The following is a 22265-nucleotide window of genomic DNA, read 5'->3' on the forward strand; positions in this document are numbered from 1 at the left end:
TGCTTGCAGCGCAAGAGACACAAGGGATGTGGGTTCAACCCCTGGGTTGGAAATACCCAGTAGCGGGGGAAAATGGCAACCCACTTTCGTAAAATTCCCTGGACAGAGGAGCCTGGTGGGCTACAGTCCAAAGGGTCGCAGAGTCGGAGGCGACTGAGCAACTAAGCATTTGGAGTCCTTAGTAGCCAAACTGTGGGACATTTGGGTCATTATGCATGTGGGTCATTATGGCAGTGTCACAGGCAGTGACAGGACTGCACACACAGCTCCAAGGTTCCCTATATAAAGGCTGTGGAGAATAATTTTCCCCATAAATAATGCTCCTTTCCCCCTAAACAATTCATCTTTCTGAGGGTGCAGTGGAGGTAGGGGGGAATCAATTTTATTTGAAAGCCTGGGAGGAATGTTTCCTCTGACATATTGCAGTTATTTTGCATGGCTTAGACAAGAAAAGCCAGAATTAGATCAGCAGCCTCTTCTGTTTGGGAACACACTTCTCTAACTACAACTTCCAATTCTATAAAGGCAGTTCATCTTTATCTGTTTCTGCTAATTTAAGACTAGGTCACACTATAATTTTTCTTGTTAACATTTTAGCATGATCACAGAGGCTGGCACGTAGGTTGTAACGTAGAATTTGCGCACGTTTCCATCTCTGCTATGCACTTGTTCCTGACACTCATTTGTCTGTAACGTTTCTTGAGCATCTGCTATGAACTGGGCACATATTAGATGCTGGGGGATCCAACTGTGAGCAAGGCACAGATGTGGCAGTCAAAGATGCTTACTCTTCTTTGCATGCTTCCTTCACCTTGCTGACTCTACAATGACAAGCTGGAAAGGTGCTCAGACAGAGACCCTTGAGGACCCAAAGGGAAACAAGCAGTTTGGTGGAGAGAGAGCTTGTTTTCCTTTCAGAGGCTGTTTCCCCAACTAGTTCAAAGAATCCCCTTCCCTAACCTGTCTTCTCTGCTCTGAACAGGATGGAGTACTGAAGGAGTGTAGACTTTGCTGCCAAAGTCAGGCTGCATCTGAGCTTTCAGTAACCGGCAGATGCATGTGACACCTCTGAGCCCAAGGCTCTTCATAAAATGATGGCCCAAAGGACATCAGCTTAACGAGACCAGGACTTCACGTTCACTTTGTTCATTGTCCTTTTGTAATGAACAAATTTATATTTATTTTAAATTATGTAGTAAATTTTGTATTTAATGTTCTAATGGGGATTTACTGACATGACTTAATAGGACTGAAAATAATAGCTACACACTCACTGCTGTTCCTTTTGCTTCCCCCCGCCACTCTGCACTCTACATGGTGAAGTCCCTGTCATCAGAAGCAGCTAGTCATGCAGTGGGCGTCCCTACGAAGAACCTCAGCACCGTTACCTTTGTTAGGCTGCAGTCTTCCTGGCATAGCTGACAGTACTTCGGTGGCTTTTCGGAGGGCAATGGCTGATCCTAAACAACACAGGGAGCCAGTTAGTCTCCCTTAGCCCCAGAAATATCACTCTTTTCAGAATATGCATTTTTAGTTACAAAATTAAAATAATCACACTGCAGACTATTGGAAACTAGAAAAACAAGTTACATGTATGTATATATGTATATATATATAGTCTTACCACCTTAATACAACTCTGATAATCATATCATTATCCTTGTGGACCTTAATTTTTATAATAAAGTAACATGCAATTTTACTGATATAAAGAAATTCATGTATATAAATGTAAAAAGCTCCATCCCTCTTGTATTATTCTGTCGTGAGGAATGGAAGGGAGTAGGCTTCAGGATACCTAGTAAATAAGACTGTGGTAACTCAGACATGGTAGCATTTATCATCTTGCTCATGGAGTTACCATTATATTTTGTAATGTATTTCTTAACTGTTGATGTTTGCTTATTTCCAAGGGATCAAGAGGTACTTTTTCTCTTCCTTTTATTTAAGGGAAAGCTAAGGGCAAGGGAGGTCTGGTGAGCTCTCTGAGGTCTCACAGTAAGTCAAAGAGAGTCTCAAACAGGGAGTGAGCATTGCTGTTTTACTTAGTACGTTGCTCAGAACAGTGCTACCTGCTGTGACAGGGTCGGGGAAATGCACGTTTAGGATATTAAAAGGATGGGGCACAGAGACCTGTATGCGTTCACCGACCTCCCTTGCTGCCCTGTTTACAACTAGGCAGGGCCCAGCCGACTACCTAATTTTTTTACAAGACGTTTTAGGACAGGAGACTCAGTTACCTGTTGATCCACAGGGTGAGACTGCAGCCTATAACAGGAAAGTAAAAACAGTAACTAACAGCGGCTTATATTTCTTTTATCATTTTAAAAGTACGGAGAAAGCAATACCATGGTTCTTTTATGTTGTTGGGACCAAAGTAATTATTAATGTTGACCTCCTAGGAGAGGAAATTTTGGTTGTTAAATCTATTACTAGGATACAATCCTATATTAGTCTAGGTTCCTGTTTAAAAATAGACTAGAGTTATATTTTGTTTCCTTCCTGCTATCAAGAAAATAGTCTTCACGTTTCCCAACCTACAAATCCCCAGGGGCTGAGGCCATGCATTTTAATAGCTTTTTTCCTATCAGTATTATGGAAACCTGCCGATTATCATATGTCATGTATTAGTCCTTTCTCCCAAGTTATCCTTTAGATTGAAATATTTCTTTATGATACCAGCTGAGCTAACCCCAATTTTCCCAACTTGGAACAGAACTTATACAAGAGAAGCAAAGCCCACATTCAATCCTGGGGAAAATGGACCACAGATCTATAATGACTCCAGTTCTCTTCAGTTGAATGGCAGTGTGACCATCAATATGATCAGCTTGACAGCTGTTCCTTGGACCACAATCCAAGGAAACTTGGGTACATCTTGGGATGGCAGTTCTTGCCAGGCGAGGCCCTGGAAGCAGCTATTATTAGGGCAGAGACAAAGGAAGACATGATAGAGAGAGGCAACTTGGGTCTCTGTGTGCCTCATTTTTCTCACCTGTAAAGTAGTAGTAGATGATTAAGCTTTTTTAAGGAGAAGTAAATTTGTAAGGAGACAATGAATGTGATGCATTTTTTAAGCTGCAGAGTATAATACATATATAAGGTAGTACACTCATGCCTCCTGGTTTTCAGGTTCCACATCTGTGGTTAATTAAATCCCAGAGGCACAACCCCACAGATACAGCCCGTTATGTTCATTGTACCAGGCCATTTTATGTAAGAGACTTCAGCATCCATGGGTTTTGATATCTGAAGGGGCTCCTGGAACCCTGGATACCAAGGGATAGTCATTGTATTGTCTCTTATTTCTAGGGCCTAAAATCAGAACCTGGCATGTAAGACACTCCTGAAAGTAAATGACTTGATTTTTGTCTGGCATGAGCTGACTCTGAAAGGCCCTTTTAAGCCTTGGTTAATTTTATGGTCCAGTTCCTTCCCACAGCCCATCCTGATCTGTAATGTTAGATGGACTGGAGTTTAAGGCTGGTCTTGGATCAGACCATGTTCTCTTGGGAGTAAAACTTAAAGGTATTGGGATCACTCTGGCCTTGGAGGCAAGGAAGGGCTGTTTAGGCTAAGCACCTGCAAAATCACCCTACTGTTGGATTGTGTGCTTCATCTTCTCCAGCAGCTAGTTTTGCTCCAGATGACATATTATCTCATTCTTAAGGCATCAAAGATTGGACAGATTCAGCTGCCAAAAATGCATATTGTATAGGTCTCTCAAAACTCCTCTGTGGTATCTTTCCTTGATAATAATCTTTTGTTATTGTTGTCATTATAATTGACTTTAATATTTAGTGCAGTGTTAGGTTCACAGCAGAGCTGAGCAAAAAGAACACCGATTTCTTACATATTCTGTTGGACCTCCCACCCTCCCCCAATATCAACATTCCACACCAGAATGGTACCCGATGCTAACAGTTACTGAACCTAAAGTGACACGCTGTGAGTCATAGGTTACCCTAGGGTTCTCCCTTGGTGGTGTACATTCTATGGGTTTGGACAAATGTATAATGACATGTATCCATCATTGCATGTCATAGAGTATTTTCACTGCCCTATAAAATCCTTTGTGCTCTACCAATTCATCTATCCATATCCCCCAATCCCTAGCAATCACTATCTTCATGATTTTGCCTTTTCCAGAAGGTCATATAGTTGGACCTCCTTCATTTTTTAATATAGTGGCACTGTGTAATGTTTTGTTGTTAAAGTAACCTGTTAAAAGTCAACTTCCTGGAAGTGATCCCATGTTCCTCAGTGAGCAAATGAGATGAAGAGTTAAGAAAAATAAAATTAAACTGTGTTTCTCTTTAAGAGAAAAATATAAGGGAAATTAGGGAATTTATTTGCAACATAGCTGCCATTCACTTAGCACACAGGTGGAAGCAGGTCATGCTCAAGTACATTAAGAACCCAGGAAATGCTATGGTTTGTCCTTCATTCACTTGTCCTATTGATCCAGTAGAGATCAGATTAGAACTAATCTTTGAAGTGATAGTTTGGGGATTAACCAGGAAAGAATCAGAAGACAGCCTGATCACCTTTCTTTCTTCTGAATCTGACTAAATGGGTTTGGTTCAATATGTGTTATCTGGTTTATTCCTTATTCACTCTCCCTTTAAAATGTCTTTCTGGAATATTAATATTACAAGTCAGTGTCTGGTCTGAATCACTGCCAAGGTATAACAAAAGCTCCCTCTGTCCCACCACCCCAAAAGAGCTTTATATCTTAGTACTTTATTAATAAACACCTGTGGCTTTCTTCCAGGGGCTTGTTTAGTTTAACATTTTCCTCTTGAATTTTGTGCTTCCCATCCTGCCAAAAGAAAACAGCCCAGTTTATTAATTGTTCAGACTGCTAAACAAGTTTAACCAGGCAGACATTTTCTTCTGTATTGTCCTAGCTTGGTACAAAGCTAAGCAGCCTTTTTTTTTTTTTTTAAGGTTAGGGGAGGAATTTTACTTTCAAGATATTTGCCTTTATTCTTTGTTCCGAGTCGTTTCTTAACAAATTATTTGGATAGGACTTGCAACAAATGATTATTTTCAGAGTAAATATTTTCTTTAATTCTTGAGATTGAAATGAAATTCAGAATATATCCTATTTACTTACACAATGGACTCAAGGTATCAGTTACTTCTTAGGAGAAAACCCTGTTTCCTGGGTCCCAGGGATGATCCAGTCTTGGCTCTCTCACCACTATAGGTGCTAGAAGTCTCTTTCCTAACACTGTTCTCTAGAAGCTTCTACTCCTGCTCTTTAAGCCACTCTGTGTTATTTCCCATTTCCCAAGCCTAGTTTCCTCTTTTTCTAATTTTCCCAAGAGAAGCACCTTGAGTATGCTAAACTTGAAATCTTCATGACTTGGAAAAAGCTGTACAGAAGCAAATCAACATTTAAGATAATTTTGTTAAAGGGGAATTCAGGATTGGGGAGGGATGGCTATACCACATTATTAAAAAATGAGATACTAAAATAATCTTAATAAATTGAAAGGATTAAGATGGTCACTGAAGGACAGAGAAGTAAAGGTCAGGGAAGCCTGGTGTTGCTGCAGTCCATGTGGTCACAAAGCGTCAGACGTGATTTAGTGACCGAACAACAACGAAAAGATGGTCACTGGAAATTATGGTTATCAATCTCCTTTTCCAAATGAATTCAAGTTAGAGTGTCCTAGAGGCAGACTTAGAATCAAGCCTCGATGTGTTTACCCCAGCGCCTGCCTACCACCTATGTACTCAAGGCCATACTAATTAAACGTGTTCCATAAGAGAAAACAGCCTGGTCCATCAAGGTAACCTTTAAAAATTAAGTAAAGGAACAAGGGAATAACAAACATTACCATTTTGGGTTCTGGCTTCTGGGATCCCTTTCCTGGGATGCTCCTGCTGTTTTGTAACCTTCTTTCTCTTTCCTGTTTTAGTTCTAACTCAAGATGATTCCTGGGATGGGTGGGAGAAAAAAAAATGATGAAAATTTGGATTTCTGTACTGTTTTCTACAGAATGCCAAACCTTTTTCTTAGAACTCAGTAATTAAATTTTAATACTTGATGAATAGCATCACTGATTCAATGGACATGAACTTGGGCAAATCCCGGGAGATGGTGAGGTACAGGGAGGCCAGGCATGCTGCAGTCCACGGGGTGGCAGCGTCAGACTCGACTTAGCAACTGAACAACAGCAATAGAAACAACCATGTATATACGGACAACCAGGTTTTAAAGTGCACGTGGGCAAAGTTGCTTTAGTCGTGTCCAACTCTTTGCGACCCCGTGGACCGTAGCCCGCCAGGCCCATCTGTCCATGGGATTCTCCAGGCATGAATACTGGAGTGGGTTGCCATGCCCTCCTCCAGGGGATCTTCCCAATCGAGGGGATTGAACCGGCGTCTCTTTACGTCTCATGCACTGGCAGGTGCGTGCTTTACCACTAGCGCCACCTGTATACCAGATATATATGGACAACCAGGTTTTAAAGTACTAAAATACAATACAATAAAACCAGTAGTACTAGAATACGCTCGATGTATTTAAGCTTCCTGGGGTGATTAAGAATGCACTTTAGGATCTCCCAGTGCCTGCGAGCACTACTCTGAGTATTGACAATTAATACTAACTCTTAATGAACAGTTGCCATCAATTGAATGCCGGTAGGATTCACTATAACTGAAAGATAGTATCTCTAAAATTTCAAGATACAGTATGAAAGCACTGACACTGTAGCCCCATTACATTTTAATTAGCTATCTCTTTACAGTTACATCAATCAATCAGTCAATCCCCAGTTACACCCTCAACCACTAGTGTCCTTAGTAGCTGTGTGCTTTTATATACAACAACAAACTTATATTTGTTTGAAATCAGTGCCTTTGGCACAGAGTTGAGTCTCATTTGAGAGATGGTATGGAAGAACGGCCTCCCAGGTGGCGCTAGTGGTAAAGAACCCACCTGCTAATGCAGGAGATGTAAAGAGACGTGGCTTTGATCCCTTGGTTGGGAAGATTCCCTGGAGGAGGGTATGGCAAATCACTCCAGTATTCTTGCCTGGAGAATCCCATGGACAAAGGAGCCTGACGTGCTACGGTCCATAGGGTCACAAAGAATCGGACACGACTGAAATGACTTAGCATCCACACACTAAGATACGCTGACTTAGCATGCACGTGTGTGGAAGAATGGTTAAGGGCTTGGAGTCAGAGAAATAGGCTTTTAGAATGTGGCTACACATTAGCTATGTGAATTTGGACAATTTAACCCCTCTAAGTTTCCATTTCATCTGAAAGTAGGGGTGATGAGATCACAAACAGGTCTGAAGGGAAGATGTTAGGAGAAAATGCATATACAGTGCTTAGTAAAGTATCCGGCACACAGTAAGAATTCAGGAAATCCTGTTATTATTCGTGTTGTGTTGGCCATTACAGTCTCTTACTCCATCCTATTTATCTGGGATCTTGGGTTCTGATTTCCTGTTTCTTTGGTAGCAAAAGATGTTGACAAGGTGTGGGGAATGCTGGTGTACATGAAGCTTTCTGAATTCTAGTTCTGGAGAAAGGACACGGCAGAGACAGAATGGAAATGGCTGGAGCAGGAGACTGCCCCCTACCCCCTACCCCCTGGCTGTCTAGCATCAGTACTTCCCACGACCGCCCCGGCCACCAAAGCCGCGCTTTCTTCACCGCTGCCTGGTGAGCGCCTCCACTTCCAGCTGCAGACTGTTGATCTTGTCTCCGAAGTCCTGCTTGAAGAGCCGGTTGTCCAGTTCAGCAGACTGGCGGCCTCGCTCAGCCTGGCGCAATCTGGATGTGAGCCATATGAACGTGTGATAAAAAACAAAAGCCATGGCGGGGAGGAAGACCAAGTTCACAACACAAAATAAAACAACCCAAGGAAGAAGGCATGGAGATACAGAGAGAGGAAAATAAACTCTGCAGGGCATGGGAAGAAATTATGGGGGGAGAAAAGATGGAGGAGGAACAAATTCTTTAACCAAAAAAAGCAAGATGAAGGTGAACCAGGCAGAGTAAAAGCTGATTTTCCATTTTTTTTTTTTATTCTAGTACTACAGTTTACAGCCATTAGATGATAAACAATAAAACATCACTTTTTAGAAAATCCATACCAAAGCCAACTTCAAGTACACAGTAATTAAAGTTAAATCCACTTTTTTTTGTTTATTTCCTAATAGGTTTGGTACTTTATATTTCTGTTTTACACTCATAACTGGAACTTGCAAATGGGCAACTACCTTCTTATGACACGGAATTAGAACATTTTCCTTGTCCCTTTCCTTAACCACAAAGTATATTAAATCACTGGACACTATACATCAACCTTTACCCAGGCTTCGGGTTTTAACATAATGAAAAGCCTTTGTCAGAGTCTGGCCATCTCTTTGCTTTTCCATATCTGCCACATAGTGTGTGACTAACTGGACAAGCATTTCAGCATTGGGCCTGCCTAAGACTCCTGACCATATTCTCTGGAAGATTCTGATGAATGTTTTCTCCCAAATATCCTATAACTTTGCACCTATAAAAAGTATGTTCTAAGGTGAAGTATCTGGGGCTCTCTCTACTAGAATTTGGAAGCATGCTATGTGTAGTCTTTAAAATGTTTTATTTTGGTGTTTGAGCACTCCTTCCAAATACTCATAGAAAAGGCAACTCATCACCATAAAAGGTTGATGAAGATAAGAGTAGATGCAAAATTATAAGAAATAAACTAAGTTCAAAAGCATAGGAGCTTCCATGAGGTTGGTCATAGGCTCTTTGACTTGACTTTGGCTCAAGTCTGCAAGGACCTATAAAAACACACCTATAAAAATCTATCTTACCCTCTTAATTCTGGTTTTTCTAAGGTGATAAAGAATTTCAACAGCTGGAAGCAAAGGGGTTATCTTTGTCCCCACTTAAGCAGCTGAAATGCTGCAAATCCCATCAGAATGAGAAAAAAGAGGAAAACAAAAATTTTGCCAAGCCTTTTTTGATGGAATAAAGGCTTATGTAATGCCTGTCCCTCCCAAATCATTATAAAAATCAAAGTATTTATAGGATTATTACAATGTAAAGTCTAGGAAGGATTAGATCTGTGGTCACTTAGAAAAAGAAGCCCTGCTAATTACTGTTTATGAATACCTACTGGGAATCTTTGACTAAATAATAACAAATATAAGTTTATTTAAATTTGTCTGTTTCCTACTCTGAAATGGTTTTCTAACAGATTGTTATTTTTCTGAAAACTTAAGCAAATTCCCTTTTGAACAAAAAGTAATAGAAACTCTTAAGTAGAGGTTGTCAGCAAGAAACAAGAGGCAGGGAACCATTACTCGGGTCCATGCCTTGTCATCTTTACTTCAAAAGGAAAAGCAGAAAAGATTTGAAAAATGTGTAGCATATTTTTTTATATAGTAGAGGAGTGTCTGTATTAAAACTGTTTTCTCTGAGCTACTTAAATAGGAAGTGGAATTGCAGGAAAATGGCAGAGGTAGAAGATGACAAATATTAGGAGGGTTTTCCCAAGCTTCCACATTATTATGTTATCATAAGTTACCTAATCACTAAATTTATCTCTATGACTTTAAAGAAACGGAAGTATGCTGTTTTTTACCCCCTGAAGTCACTAAGGCAAAAAAGGTTGCAAGCAATGTTGGTTATGGAGAAGAGGACTGTAGTGAAATACTAAGTACTTATCCTTGGCTTGGGGATTAAACCTAGATAACCAAAGTGAAAAGGGGTCATGGCCTAAGAGACACAGAACTACTTTAGGAGAGTCCAAAACTGTGTGGTCGTCACCTCTAGTTCATTACATCGGGCAGAACAGGCTCACTGACACAGACATTGTACCTAGAAACTGGTATTATTGGGGACTGGGTTGTAAAGGCATCAATCATGTATGTACAGAGCTTCCATTCCCTAGGATTTTTTTTTAATGGGGTGTTTATATATTGGTCAACTCAGAAGTAATTTCTCAAAGTTTATTTGGTATTTAATTAAGAACTTATACTAAATTTGCTACCTCTGGGGAGAAAATAAAGAAGAAGGAAAAAACACAGCCTATATATCAAACTGTTTTTTTTTAAAGTCCAGCAAATTCAAAGTCAATTTTTGGTGACATTTTATATAGAATCAGAGCGTAAATGCAATAGCTTTCAAATTTCTTCCTTTCACAATTAAGTCGTGATATCCAACTTATGAGGTGACCAGCTGTAAAATGCCTAATGATGTTTTGGAATCAGTTTATTTGCTGCACTATTTAAGGTCTTTGCCTGTTTCACCAAATCCTTCTCACTATGTTAATACAAATAGAAATAAAAATGGAGTGAAAGGGGAATGAGAAAATGAATAAACAGGAAAGACAAAAATAGCAAGAGAATAAGTCAGCTTAATACCTGAAGAGATAAGTCATTATTTCAGTTCTGTCTGCTTTAAATACCAAACCAAAAATCTACTGAAAAATAATCTGACACATTTCAAAAACACAATTTACGAACACTAATATTGGTTTGTTAAATCATAAACATACAACTTTTATGAGCAAGTACATAGACAACTTTTGAGATAGACTGATAACTTTTTCATTTACAATCAGTCAAGCCAGAGATTTCAAGCTTATTTATTAATTTACAATTAACTTCTGAGTCAACAATAATATGCAGTGCTGCTCAGGACCTACCCTGGTCCTGAAGTCATCCATTCACCCATTCATTCACACGTCTACTCAATGAATGCTTTGGACACTTGGCACTGTGACAGATCCAACAAGGGAACCTAAAGGGTACAGTTAACTAGCTTCAAGGAACTCACATTCTCGTCAGAAGATAAGATACATATATATAAGGGTTTATAAGGTAAGACAGGAAGTGAGAAGTGCTACGAGCAGTATGGCTAGGTATAGATATAAGGCTATAGGAATTCCAACAAGGACAAACTAGCAGTTTATTTTTAGCTGGGAAGAAGTATCAGAGGAAGCTTTGGATAAGTGGCATTTTAGCCTGAACATAAAAAATGTATCTGAAGAACAAGGGAGTGAAAAGAGGAAGGACATTTCTATTTGATGAAACTATTAGAAAAGACAGTCAATTCTAAAGGAAATCAACCCTGAATATTCATTGAAAGGACTGATGCTGAAGCTGAAGTTCCAATACTTTGGCCACCTGATGTGAAGAGCCAACTCATTGGAAAAGACCCTGATGCTGGGAAAGATTGAGGGCAGGAGGAGAAGGGGACGACAGAGGATGAGATGGTTGGATGGCATCACCGACTCAAAGGACATGAGTTTGGGCAAACTCTGGGAGACAGTGAAGGACAGGGAAGCCTGGTGTGCTGCAGTCCATGGGGTTGCAAAGAGGTGGACACAACTTAATGACTGAACAACAACAACAATCAGGAAAGACATGGATGGGGAAAATGGGAAGTGTGTCCAGGGGCCAGTGAGTGGTGTAGTTTTGCTCAAGTGCAAGAAGGGTGATCAGTGGGTGTTACAGGTAGCAAAGTTTTCATGACCATGAGTACTGTGGCTCATTTAATCTTGAAGCCTCAGCCATTTCTCCTGGCAGCTGAGTCACTAGCAAGAATGTGGTGATTTCAGACAGAAAGACAAAAGAATAGCAAAGGAAGAAGATGTACTTTGGGCAGACTAAGTTGTAGGTACTGGTGGGAAATAGCTGGTCAGGGGATGAAAATACAGAAGGAAGACAGAGCTAGAGACCAACAGATCTAAGCATTGTGGGCAGGAGGTGGCAGTGGAAGCTACAGAACTGTTGAGGAGAAAGCAGAGAGAATAGGGAGATGAAAAATGAGGGAGGGAGGTTCACAGTACCCCTCCATCACCTAGCACTGAAGTCTTCAAAGACTTCTGCGATAAACAGTAACAGAATCACACACAGATTTACAAGTCCTTTCATCCTCATACATATCCCCCCTCTAACACATCACACTGAAATGGGTTTTAGTCACGTCTTAAAAAACAATATTTAATTGGCTTTCTTTCTACTAACACGCCTGGTGTTAAGCTGGGCGATTTCCATATACTCTCTCTCTGTCAAGAGAGAGCACGTTCTCTTCACTTACAGGACCGGCTGCCCTAAGTGTTTCCCTAGAGAAACAGCAATTTTACCTTTGTTCCAGTTGTTTAATGGTAGCAGCCATCTGATTCGTCTTCTCTTCTAAGCGACTGTTCAGTTCACTTTTCTGTTTTACTCCCAAGTCCGAACTCTGTTACAGAAAAGAATTATGAGTGGTGTTTACATGAGGATGTTTACAGTAAAATCCTGAAACAAGTCACACGTGCCTTTTGAACCGAATGATAAATGGGAAGTGAAGAACTAGAAATGCTTATATATTATTATCTGTCTATTAGTTAATTCCCAAACAGAGAAAAGCAGAAAGCAACATTTAATATTAGTGTTGTTATCTGCAGTTTTGTCTCAAAAATCAACATCAGAAAGTATATCAATTTATCTATATAACTCAGTTGGTAGGTCAGACTTGAGAGTCGATGTGACAATGTGAAAAGCGACTGTGGCTTTCCAGAACATGCATACAGGATCCTATGAGGGTCTGATTCCTAAAGTGGTTCATTGGCAGCTAGGGCTTCCCTGGAGGCTTAGACGGTAAAGCATCTGCCTGTGATGCAGGAGACCCAGGTTCAGTCCCTGGGTGGGGAAGATCCCCTGGAGAAGGAAATGGCTACCCACTTCAGTAGTCTTGCCTGGAGAATCCCATGGACAGAGGAGCCTGGTGGGCTACAGTCCATGGGGTCACGAACAGTTGGGCATGACTGAGTGACTAACACTTTCACTTCTCAGCCTCAAAGTGACACCACTCTTTCCTCTTGTATTTAGTGTGATTCTAGAGAAGAAGAGGGACAGAGGGAAGCCCTGGGATTTTAGGGAGCCAGTGAGCCCATTCCTTGTGCTTCTCGTACCTGCAGCTTGAAGGCAAGTTCATGCTTAAGAGCCCTGAGATCGTCCAGCTGCTGCCGCAGAGACACCAGGGCGTCCTGCTTCTCACAGACGTCCTTCTCCAGCATCTTCATAGCCAATTCCATCTCCTGTCTCATGCTGATCTGGATCTCCAGTTCTTTTTCAACATCCTGCCCCCAGAGGGAAACAAATTACTTATTTTCTCTTTCCTCAGCTATGTACAAACTACAAAATTCTGCAGGAAAAGGCAGGCCAAAACTCTCAGGTCTGAAGTCTGGCAAAATAGATACAAACCATCATTCAATACAGAGATATTAACACTAAGAATAATAAAAACTAGGATAATTATAGTAATATTTACTGAATAATTTACAAATCTGAAAAACATGATAGGCCAAAGGTAGAGCTATCTAATATGCCTAAAATACACACATACTTGAGGCACATCATTAGATATTAAAACAAACTACTGTGTCATGTCCTGTTATACGAAGTATTACAGAAGCCAGCACAAAATTAAGCATCTGGAATTCTCTTTAGTTCGGAGGTTGTTGACATTTTCAAGATCCCAAGGAACCAGAAAGATACTTTGGGTCCTCCTCAAGGTAACATCTCCGTTACTGGGAACTGTCAATATGGCTGAATTTTTTTATTTTATTTTATATCAGAGCATAGTTGATTAACAATGTGTCAGTTTCAGGTGTATAGCAAAGGGACTCACTTATACATGTACATGGATCTATTCTTTTTCAAATTCTTTTTCCATTTTTACAGATTAAGCAGCATTTCCTGTGTTTTACAGTAGGTCCTTGTTGGTTATCTATTTTAAATATAGCAGCTAACTCAAACATAAAAATAGGCTGAACACAGAGCTCTGTACTGAATCACTGATACACTGCTTTTTGTATATATGCTCTAATTGAGAAAGGAGGTCAGTATGGCTGGATGAATAAAAAGAGAAGACTTCATGAAACTAAGAGAAATGAATTCAACGTCCAATGACTATTAGAATGAAAATGAAGGTGATACACAGGTCCCTAAAAGTACAAACAGCAATTTGGACTTGACCCTTAGGTAAGTGGGAACTATTTCGGTGTCCTGAAAGGAAAGTGATACAATAAATTTGTGCTCATTTACTTCTATTATCTTGAAATTTTAAAAATATTAGATGAAAAAGATGCATGTATGTTTACATGAAGTTCTCAGCATACAACAAAGTCAAATAAACCTTGATTATTATTATTAAAATAAGTAAATATAGTGGCTAACTGAACTTTTATATTCACTTAACATGAGGCCTGTTATTACTGCAGTGTTATTTGGATGATCACAGATACAAAGTCCTGAGGTTCTTCTGCATCCACGCTGTGCCCAGGGCACATCTAGAACCTTGACTACTTGCTTGGTTTCCTTGTCTGTTAACAAACATTTATCATAATGTGGTATGGGAATGTGGAAAATTTTTTTCCATTTGCTCATTAACTGAGGCACTCCTCTGTACATGGTAAACATGACAGAAGGCAACTCAAACTGTTTCTTAGAACACTGACATACATTATTTCTAGGACCTTCCTTATGGAAAGTATTTTGAGACTGAATCTACAAACATATAGAAGGAAAATAATTATTTCAAGGATGCTAAAATAACATTGCTAAAGTAACAACAGCAAGAATACTGGACTGGGTTGCCATTTCCTTCTCCAGGGGATCTTCCCAACCCAGGGATCAAACTCATGTCTCCTGCATTGGCAGGAGGATTCTTCACCACTGAGCCACCTGGGAAGACAGGTTTATTATTATAGTAATAATTGGATAAAGTCTATTGCAGAAGTATTTCAGTCCTTATTATACATTCTTATATATGTATACATATAAATTTCTATGAATATCTTAAGACTAATACTGATGTCAAATTTTTCTATTTATGTAGAATAGAAAATAGAAAAACAAGAATAAATTCATAAAATAACAACTAAAAGTAAAAGAGGACAAGTCTACGTTGATGACTCTCAGTAAGGAGAAGAGGAGCTGACCTATCCGAGGAGACATGTCTTTGCAGGGCTGAGGACTGAGGTAGTAAGAGAGATCGTGTGGTTTATTTATTTATTTATTTTTTAATATGGAACGCTTCACGAACTTGCGTGTCATCCTTGCGCAGGGGCCATGCTAATCTTCTCTGTATCATTCCAATTTTAGTATATGTGCTGCCGAAGCGAGCATGATCATGTGGTTTAAAAAGTATACCTAGCGTTTTTGCAACACAAACTATAAAAGCAAAAATAAATTAAAAATGAAGATTTGGCAAAATTCCATTGGCTGTTGAGAATACTCAGAAAAAGGACTGAGGAAACACTGTAGGGAATATGGGTTGAAAGAATGAGAAAAAAATGCACAGGATCCATAAAATTTGTCAGACTACTACTGATATTCCCTTGATCTGAGATGAAACCCCTAAACGGGGTGTTTTAACATGTCGCTGGACCGTGAGGACAAAAGCAAAGTTTACCAGTCGTAGTTGTGTCTCTTCCTTTAAGTGCTTCCTGGCTTCACTCAGAGCTTGCCCTTCTGAAGTTCGGTCTGGCTTAGGACCCTTGAAAAGGTAAGTAAAACAGTACATATCTGAGGATTTAAAGAATCCAACAGTTACCGGACACTAGCACTGCAATTCAGTAAGGAAAATGATCACACCAAAGCATATACGACAGTGAACGAAGACATCAAAGAAACTGCAGAGGTTCCATGAATATTCTAAGCTGAACTGGGAATTTTTTGCCATTTTGTTTCAAGTCCTTGCAGCTCACCAAACCAAATGGTAGAAGTCTTAAAATATCAGCCTCTAAGAAACAAAATAGCATTCACTGTAAACTATAAATTGGGCCAAAGTTTCAAACACTTACACAGTCCTCCTCCAAAGATCTCACATCTGGTATCTCCACCCAGACACAGAGATAAGAGTGAGAGATGAAGGAAAGTGAAAGTCACTCAGTCGTGTGACTCTTGGTGACCCCATGGACTATACGGTCCATGGAATTTTCCAGGCCAGAATACTGGAGTGGGTAGCCATTCCCTTCTCCAAGGGATCTTCCCAACCCAGGGATCAAACTCAGGTATCCTGCATTGCAGGCAGATTCTTTACCAGCTGAGCCACCAGGGAAATGAACAGTTCATGAGAAAATTCTGAGCAGTCACAGTTTTGTTTTGTTTTGTTTTACAAAATCCATGCATTAAAGTCAAACTTTCCCTGGTGGCTCAGACAGTAAAGCATCTGCCTATAATGCGGGTAGACCCAGGTTAATCCCTGAGTCAGGAAGATCCTCTGGAGAAGGAAATGGCAACCTACTCCAGCACTCTTGCCTGGAAAATCTCATGGACAGAGGAGCCTGGCAGGCTACAGTTCATGGTGTCGCAAAGAGTTGGACATGACTGAGCAACTTCACTTTCTTTTTATTCATGTTGGTCCCCACTCAGAGCCTAGGTACTTACTCTTCAAGAACAACTTAAAAAACTGGATTTCTGGATTCCTAGGTCACAGTAGGTTAGAAACATGAGGCTAAGGAGTAGGGAGACATTTCCAGAAAGAATAATTCTAACAGCAGTAAGAAGTAAAAGATGCCAGTGAAATAAAAGGCAAAAAAAAAAAAAAAAAATGGGAATCTGGGAATATTTTAAGTATAGGGTCTAGAAGCTCTTTGAGTTTCAATAGCCCCCTTGAGCAGCACCATTATAACATAGTACAGAATCACCAATGTTGATAACTATGATCTTCAGTCACCATAAAGGGCTACAAGGAGTAAATTATATCCTCTACTTAAGGAGGCTTAGAACTGTGCAATACACAAAAAGTTTGCAAAATATGTTGAGACATATATAAAAGGGACTGAGTTATCTAGAAAATTCATTTATATGGGAACTCTTTCCCAGTGATATCAGAGATATACTTCCGATAAAACAGTACCGTTATTTCTAAAAATAGTACAAATCATTATATAAAAATGTATATAGTGTATATAAAATGTAATAATGTATATTTTAAAAAAAACATTGAATTAGACTGTTTCTTGAAGTCTCTAAACAGATATACATGATGGTGAAGCCAAGAAGTGTCAATAGGAGGAGGGCATCAACCTCCCATAACCTTCATCATTAAGTATTCTGGGAACACTTAACATATGCAAATACTCGCTGCTTCCAAGCAGTCCTCTGGAGGGTGCCACCCCACCCACCCCCACCCCCACGTTAACACAGTAACAGGCTCTCACCTTCCGATTAGATTCCAATATGTAGGAGCTTTCCTCTTTAACTCGTTCCATTTCTTCTTGCAAGGTGATAATTCTGTTGTTTGCAACTGCAAGCTGTTGATAAAATTTTGAAAATAATCTTTCTTTTATTAAACACAGAATAATACCATTCATGATCTGCAAGGACATGCCTTTCAGGCTTAGGTATTCTAGAAGGAAAGAAAACTATCTATAACCCCACAAAAACTTAGGAGAGCTATCTTGAAAGACAAATATTTCCTATCACTGTTTTTTTGTAAAAACTTTTTTTTTTCCAGTGACAAAATGTTAAGTTATGATCATTTACCTCAAGGGTGTCCCCATGGATAACTCATAATTATATTTAGCTATGAAACCTATTTCTAAAATGTTTGCGAGGTCACCTCATGCTTTGGGACCCATCTTACACATCATCCTTAAGACCTGTTTTAGGGACTTTCTTGGTGGTCCAGTGGTGTGAAGGCTCTGTTCCCTTTCAATGCAGGGGCGGGCGGGTTTGATCCCTGGTCAGGGAACTAAGAGCCCAAATGCCCTGTGGCATGGACAAATCATGGGCAGTGCTTGCCCATGATTAATATTGCTGGTAAAATAAATTTAGCCCAAGAAGACAAGTCCCATGACTTAGGAAATAAAATTAACGATTTTATTTGCTGGGTGCATATGATGGATGTGTCAGGCACTGATCTCTAGTCTCAGCCGTGTCCGACTTTGCAACCCCATGGACTGAGTCCATCAGGCTTCTCTAAGCCACCAGGGAAACCCCAAGAATACTGGAGTAGGTGGCCATTCCCTTCTTCTCCAGGGGACCTTCCTGACCCAGGGATCGAATCTAGGTCTTCCTGCATTGCAGGCAGATTCTTTACCATCTGAGGCACCAGGGAAGCCCACTATCCAGGCCCTTATGTATTAACATCATTTAATGCACACAAAAACTTTATTATCATTCTTGGCCCCATTTTGCAGATAAGTAAACCAAAGAACAGATGCTTAAGTAACTGGCCCCAGATCAGAGAGCTACCAAGCACCAGATCAGGGACAAGAACCCAGACAGCATCACTGTGGAGAGCACGCTTAGCTGCTACGCCACATCGCCCCAACATACCAGCAGCAGAATCACAGTAGAAAATTTCTGTGCAGAATGTTTCGAAAGCCTTGTGGGATGAAATTCTACGGATCGTGTCCATAAACTAAAGTTTTAATATAATTTAAGAATCTATGTCCAAACATAAGGTCCACAGAACTGAGCAATAAGGGAGGTGTTTTAAAGTTATAACAGTGAAAATGTTAGTTCTGAAAAAAAATCTGATTAGATGGCATGTCTTAACTTACTTTTCTATTTTTACTTCAGTTATTTATTTATTGGCCATGCCGCACAGCATGTGGAATCTTAGTTTCCCAACCAGGACCCACACATCCTGCGGTGGAAACTCGGGAGTCTTAACCACTGGACCATTAGCGAAGTCCCTAACTTGCTTTTTTAAGACCAAATTCTTTTTTGAAGTATAGCTGATTTACAACATTATATTGGTTATCAGGGGGATAACATGGTGATTCAATATTTTTATAGGTTATATTTTTGTATATACAATAGATTATATACTTTTATATATTATAAACTTAAAATGATAAAATATTGGCTATATTCCCTCTGAAAGTGAAAGTTAGTCGCACAGTTGTGGCCAACTCTTTGTGATACCATGGACTGCAACTGTCCTGGCTCCTCTGCCCACAGAATCCTCCAGGTAAGAGTACTGGAGTGGGTTGCCATTTCCTTCTCCAGGGGATCTTCCTGACCCAGGAATCGAACCTGGGTCTCCTGCATTGCACGCAGATTCTTTACCAACTGAGCCACTCGGGAAGCCATAGTCCCTTTACTATATAATATATCCTTGTAGTTTATTTATTTTATACATAATAGTTGTACCTCTTAATTTTCCACCCCTATCTTACCCTCTCCCCACTGTTTACCACTAGCAAGTTCTCTATTATCTCTGAGTCTGTTTTGTTTTATATTCAATTTTTTTGATTCAAGTTTTAGATTCTACATCCCACATTTCGATAACATACAGTATTTGTCTTTCTCATACTTATTTTAGCAAGCATAATAGCCTCCAGGTCCATCTATGTTGTTGTTTTTAACCAACTTTATTTCACTATAGGATAGTTATAAGTCGAAAAAGAGAAGACAAAGTCTTTGTCATCTGAAAAATTTTATTTAAGGTTTCTCATAGAAACATCTAATGCTATTTAAGAAAAAAATATATTGTTGGTAAGCTAGGGAAAAAATATTAATCAGAAGTAAACTATGATATTATATTTTAATTCTTATTTTAGGGACTTTTCTAAAAGTTTTCATGTACGTATTCTTATCTGATCTTCAGGGTAATTGTGAGGCTAAAAGGGGAAACACTCTACTTTGCCAGAGAAGGAACTGGGTCTCTTGAAGGTCAAGTGACTTACTTGCTCAGGAGCACATGACATGTTAAAGCATGACATGTAAGCAGGAATTACTGGTCTTCTGACCAGTGTTCTTTATGTTATCCGCCTCATCACCCTATCACCCCAAGGAGAAAATAAAACCTATGAAGGGGGAACTTGCCAATCCAGCACACATAAATCAATGCCTGGCAGATGTGAGTCTGTCTAGCTCTGGCACATACATAGTACCTGAAATGTTCAATGAATAAATAAATGATGAACACATTATCTTACTAAACATTAACTCTAGGCTAGACCAGACAAAACATTCACACAAGAAAGCAAAATATATGATCAACCCAGGTTCTACCCTACATAGTCCAACTGGATAACTGATATACCTGAGATAAGCCAGCTGGCCACTCTTGGCCAGAACAAGGAGTCCTAGGGTAGATATTATCTGAAAAATCAAGTCCTATATTTCTGAGACTCCAGAGAAACTATTTCCACTAATGCATTTTACTAAACTGTATTAAGTCAATCGAGCAATTTCTAGAACACTTACCTCCTCTGTCAGTTTAGTGTTGGATTTTTCTAGTGCATCCACTTTTGCCTGAAGGTTGTTTACAGTAGCACTACAAAGAGAAGAAAAAAATGAACAGTCTCTTTTGAGATGCAGAAAAATATCCTATACTTTCTTTCAAAACACCCATCATACTTATCATTCATTGTTTACTGTCTACAATTCTCAGCAGGCTTACAGGCTCTAAGACAGCTTACAAGGTGATGGGTGTCTTACCTTACATTCTAGTGCTACATTCTTGGCACTAAAGTTTGTGTCCACCCCCGCCTCCCCAGGCCCTTGGAAGAAAAGTACTGTTTATTCAGATTTTGTTCATATTAACCATCCAGCCAAAAGTACTTGGCCCCTGAGAGGTTACTTCTCTGTGAGTGAGTCAATTACGGCTTATTCTCAGTCTATAATTAGCCTCAGCCCCAAGATCAAAATGAACACACCCAAAGGCTTTTTGTGGGGGTCATGGGGCATGGGGTCTCAATTCACCAACCAGGGACTGAACCCTCAACCCCTGCAATGGAAACACAGAGTCTTAACCTCTGGACGGCCAGAGAAATTCCTTAACTAGCATTTGTTGAAGAAATTAAAAAGTTCATGCACTACACTGTACTTCAAGGTTTACTTATTTAACAATAATATAAGGCTACATGAATTATGATGTGCTTGACACACACCAAACACTCTTCTAAATGCTTTTACTTGCACTATTTCATTTATTCCTTTCAACAACCCCATGTGCTAGGCCCCTCCAACTATAGACAAAGAAACAGAAGCACTGAAAGAATAAATAATACTGTCATATTTATAATTCAGGGGTTTCCTTGGTAGCTCAGCTGATAAAGAATCTGCCTGCACTGCAGGAGACCATGGTTTGATTCCTAGGTCGGGAAGAGAGAAGGGCTAGGCCACCCACTCCAGTATTCTTAGGCTTCCCTGGTGGTCCAGATGGTAAGGAATCCACCTGCAACGCTGGAGAACTGGGTTCGATCCCTGGGTTGGGAAGATCCCCTGGAGGAGGGCGTGGCAACCCACTCCAGTATTCTTGCCTGGAGAACCGCCATGGACAGAGGAGCCTGAAGGGCTACAGTCCATGAGGTCACAAAGAGTTGGACACGACTGAGTGACTAAGCAGAGCACAGTACATTCATTGTCAACTGTAACCGTATCTTTGCTAAGCTAATATCTCCACAGTTCGCTGTTAGTTCATTATTAGTACCTGGTCCCCAGAAGAAATGTACGTAAATTGTTTTTGAGCTTTCTAGATGGAACCAAGACTATAATTTATACTGATACTGGTGTAATCACATTTTAGGTCTTACTTAAATTAAAATGATTATCTTTCATAAGAGAACTATAAATAAGATAATTAAATGGGACATATTAATTCTTCTGAATTATTCAACAGTTTTTAGACTGTCAATGTACTTGAGAATACCAATAAATTCTGGACAGCTCTTCTCAGGAGAGGAGAGATCATTTTATGTTCTGGTCATGAAAAATACTTGGTGAGTACTTGGTAAATTAATGGTAGTGATGTTGAAAAGAGGGTAAATTAATACTATTGATCTGCTATATGAAAAATGTAAGGGACCAATGAGATATCATTAATCTAAAGGTATTACAGCGGTGAGTGCTTCACCTAAGACATAGTACTAAAATACATGACTGGATCTACTGAATCAAGACCTCCAATTTCAAGTGTCTATGGCACAAATTTAAGAGTTCTTCACTGAGTATGTTTACATAATTACTAAAGCTCTAATTAATACTAATTTTATATTGCCTTTCATTAAAGCCCACCAAAACAGGTAAATGCCACATATCCAGTGCCTAGGCTCAGAGCTGTGCTAGCAGTAATTCTATATATATATTTGTTGAGTATTGTCTGAATTTATCCTAACTGCTCATCATCAGTTTATCCTTCCCTTCCCCCACACCAAAATCCCCAGAAAGTAATAGCATTATTCTTTACTTCAGGTGTCTGTTGAGTTCTTCTACATAGTTCTTCTGATCCAGAATTGCAGTAATCTGGCCATCTCTGAAGGGAAAAAAGATAAAAAATAG

The 22265-nt window shown here is 39.7% G+C and overlaps 1 protein-coding gene and 1 non-coding gene across 5 annotated transcripts in view; both read right to left on the reverse strand.

Moving 5' to 3' along the window:
- Positions 1-22265, reverse strand: part of RUFY3 (RUN and FYVE domain containing 3) — an 87730-nt gene that overhangs the window by 2008 nt on the left and 63457 nt on the right. For 2 of the 4 annotated variants that reach the window (XM_061145822.1, XM_061145823.1), the window contains exons 7-17: positions 22174-22239; positions 20190-20259; positions 17189-17281; positions 15436-15519; positions 12932-13099; positions 12122-12219; positions 7684-7803; positions 5850-5949; positions 4758-4822; positions 2241-2268; positions 1389-1460 (exon numbers count right to left, since the gene is read on the reverse strand). In XM_061145822.1, coding sequence (XP_061001805.1) covers positions 1389-1460; positions 2241-2268; positions 4758-4822; positions 5850-5949; positions 7684-7803; positions 12122-12219; positions 12932-13099; positions 15436-15519; positions 17189-17281; positions 20190-20259; positions 22174-22239 — 964 coding nt within the window. The other 2 variants (XM_061145824.1, XM_061145825.1) reach the window with 1 other exon arrangement.
- Positions 15043-15149, reverse strand: LOC133058945 (U6 spliceosomal RNA). Its single transcript, XR_009693453.1, has one exon. It is a non-coding gene; the product is annotated as a U6 spliceosomal RNA (small nuclear RNA).

Source organism: Dama dama, chromosome 6 (assembly GCF_033118175.1).
Source record: "Dama dama isolate Ldn47 chromosome 6, ASM3311817v1, whole genome shotgun sequence".
Taxonomy (NCBI): Eukaryota; Metazoa; Chordata; class Mammalia; order Artiodactyla; family Cervidae; genus Dama; species Dama dama.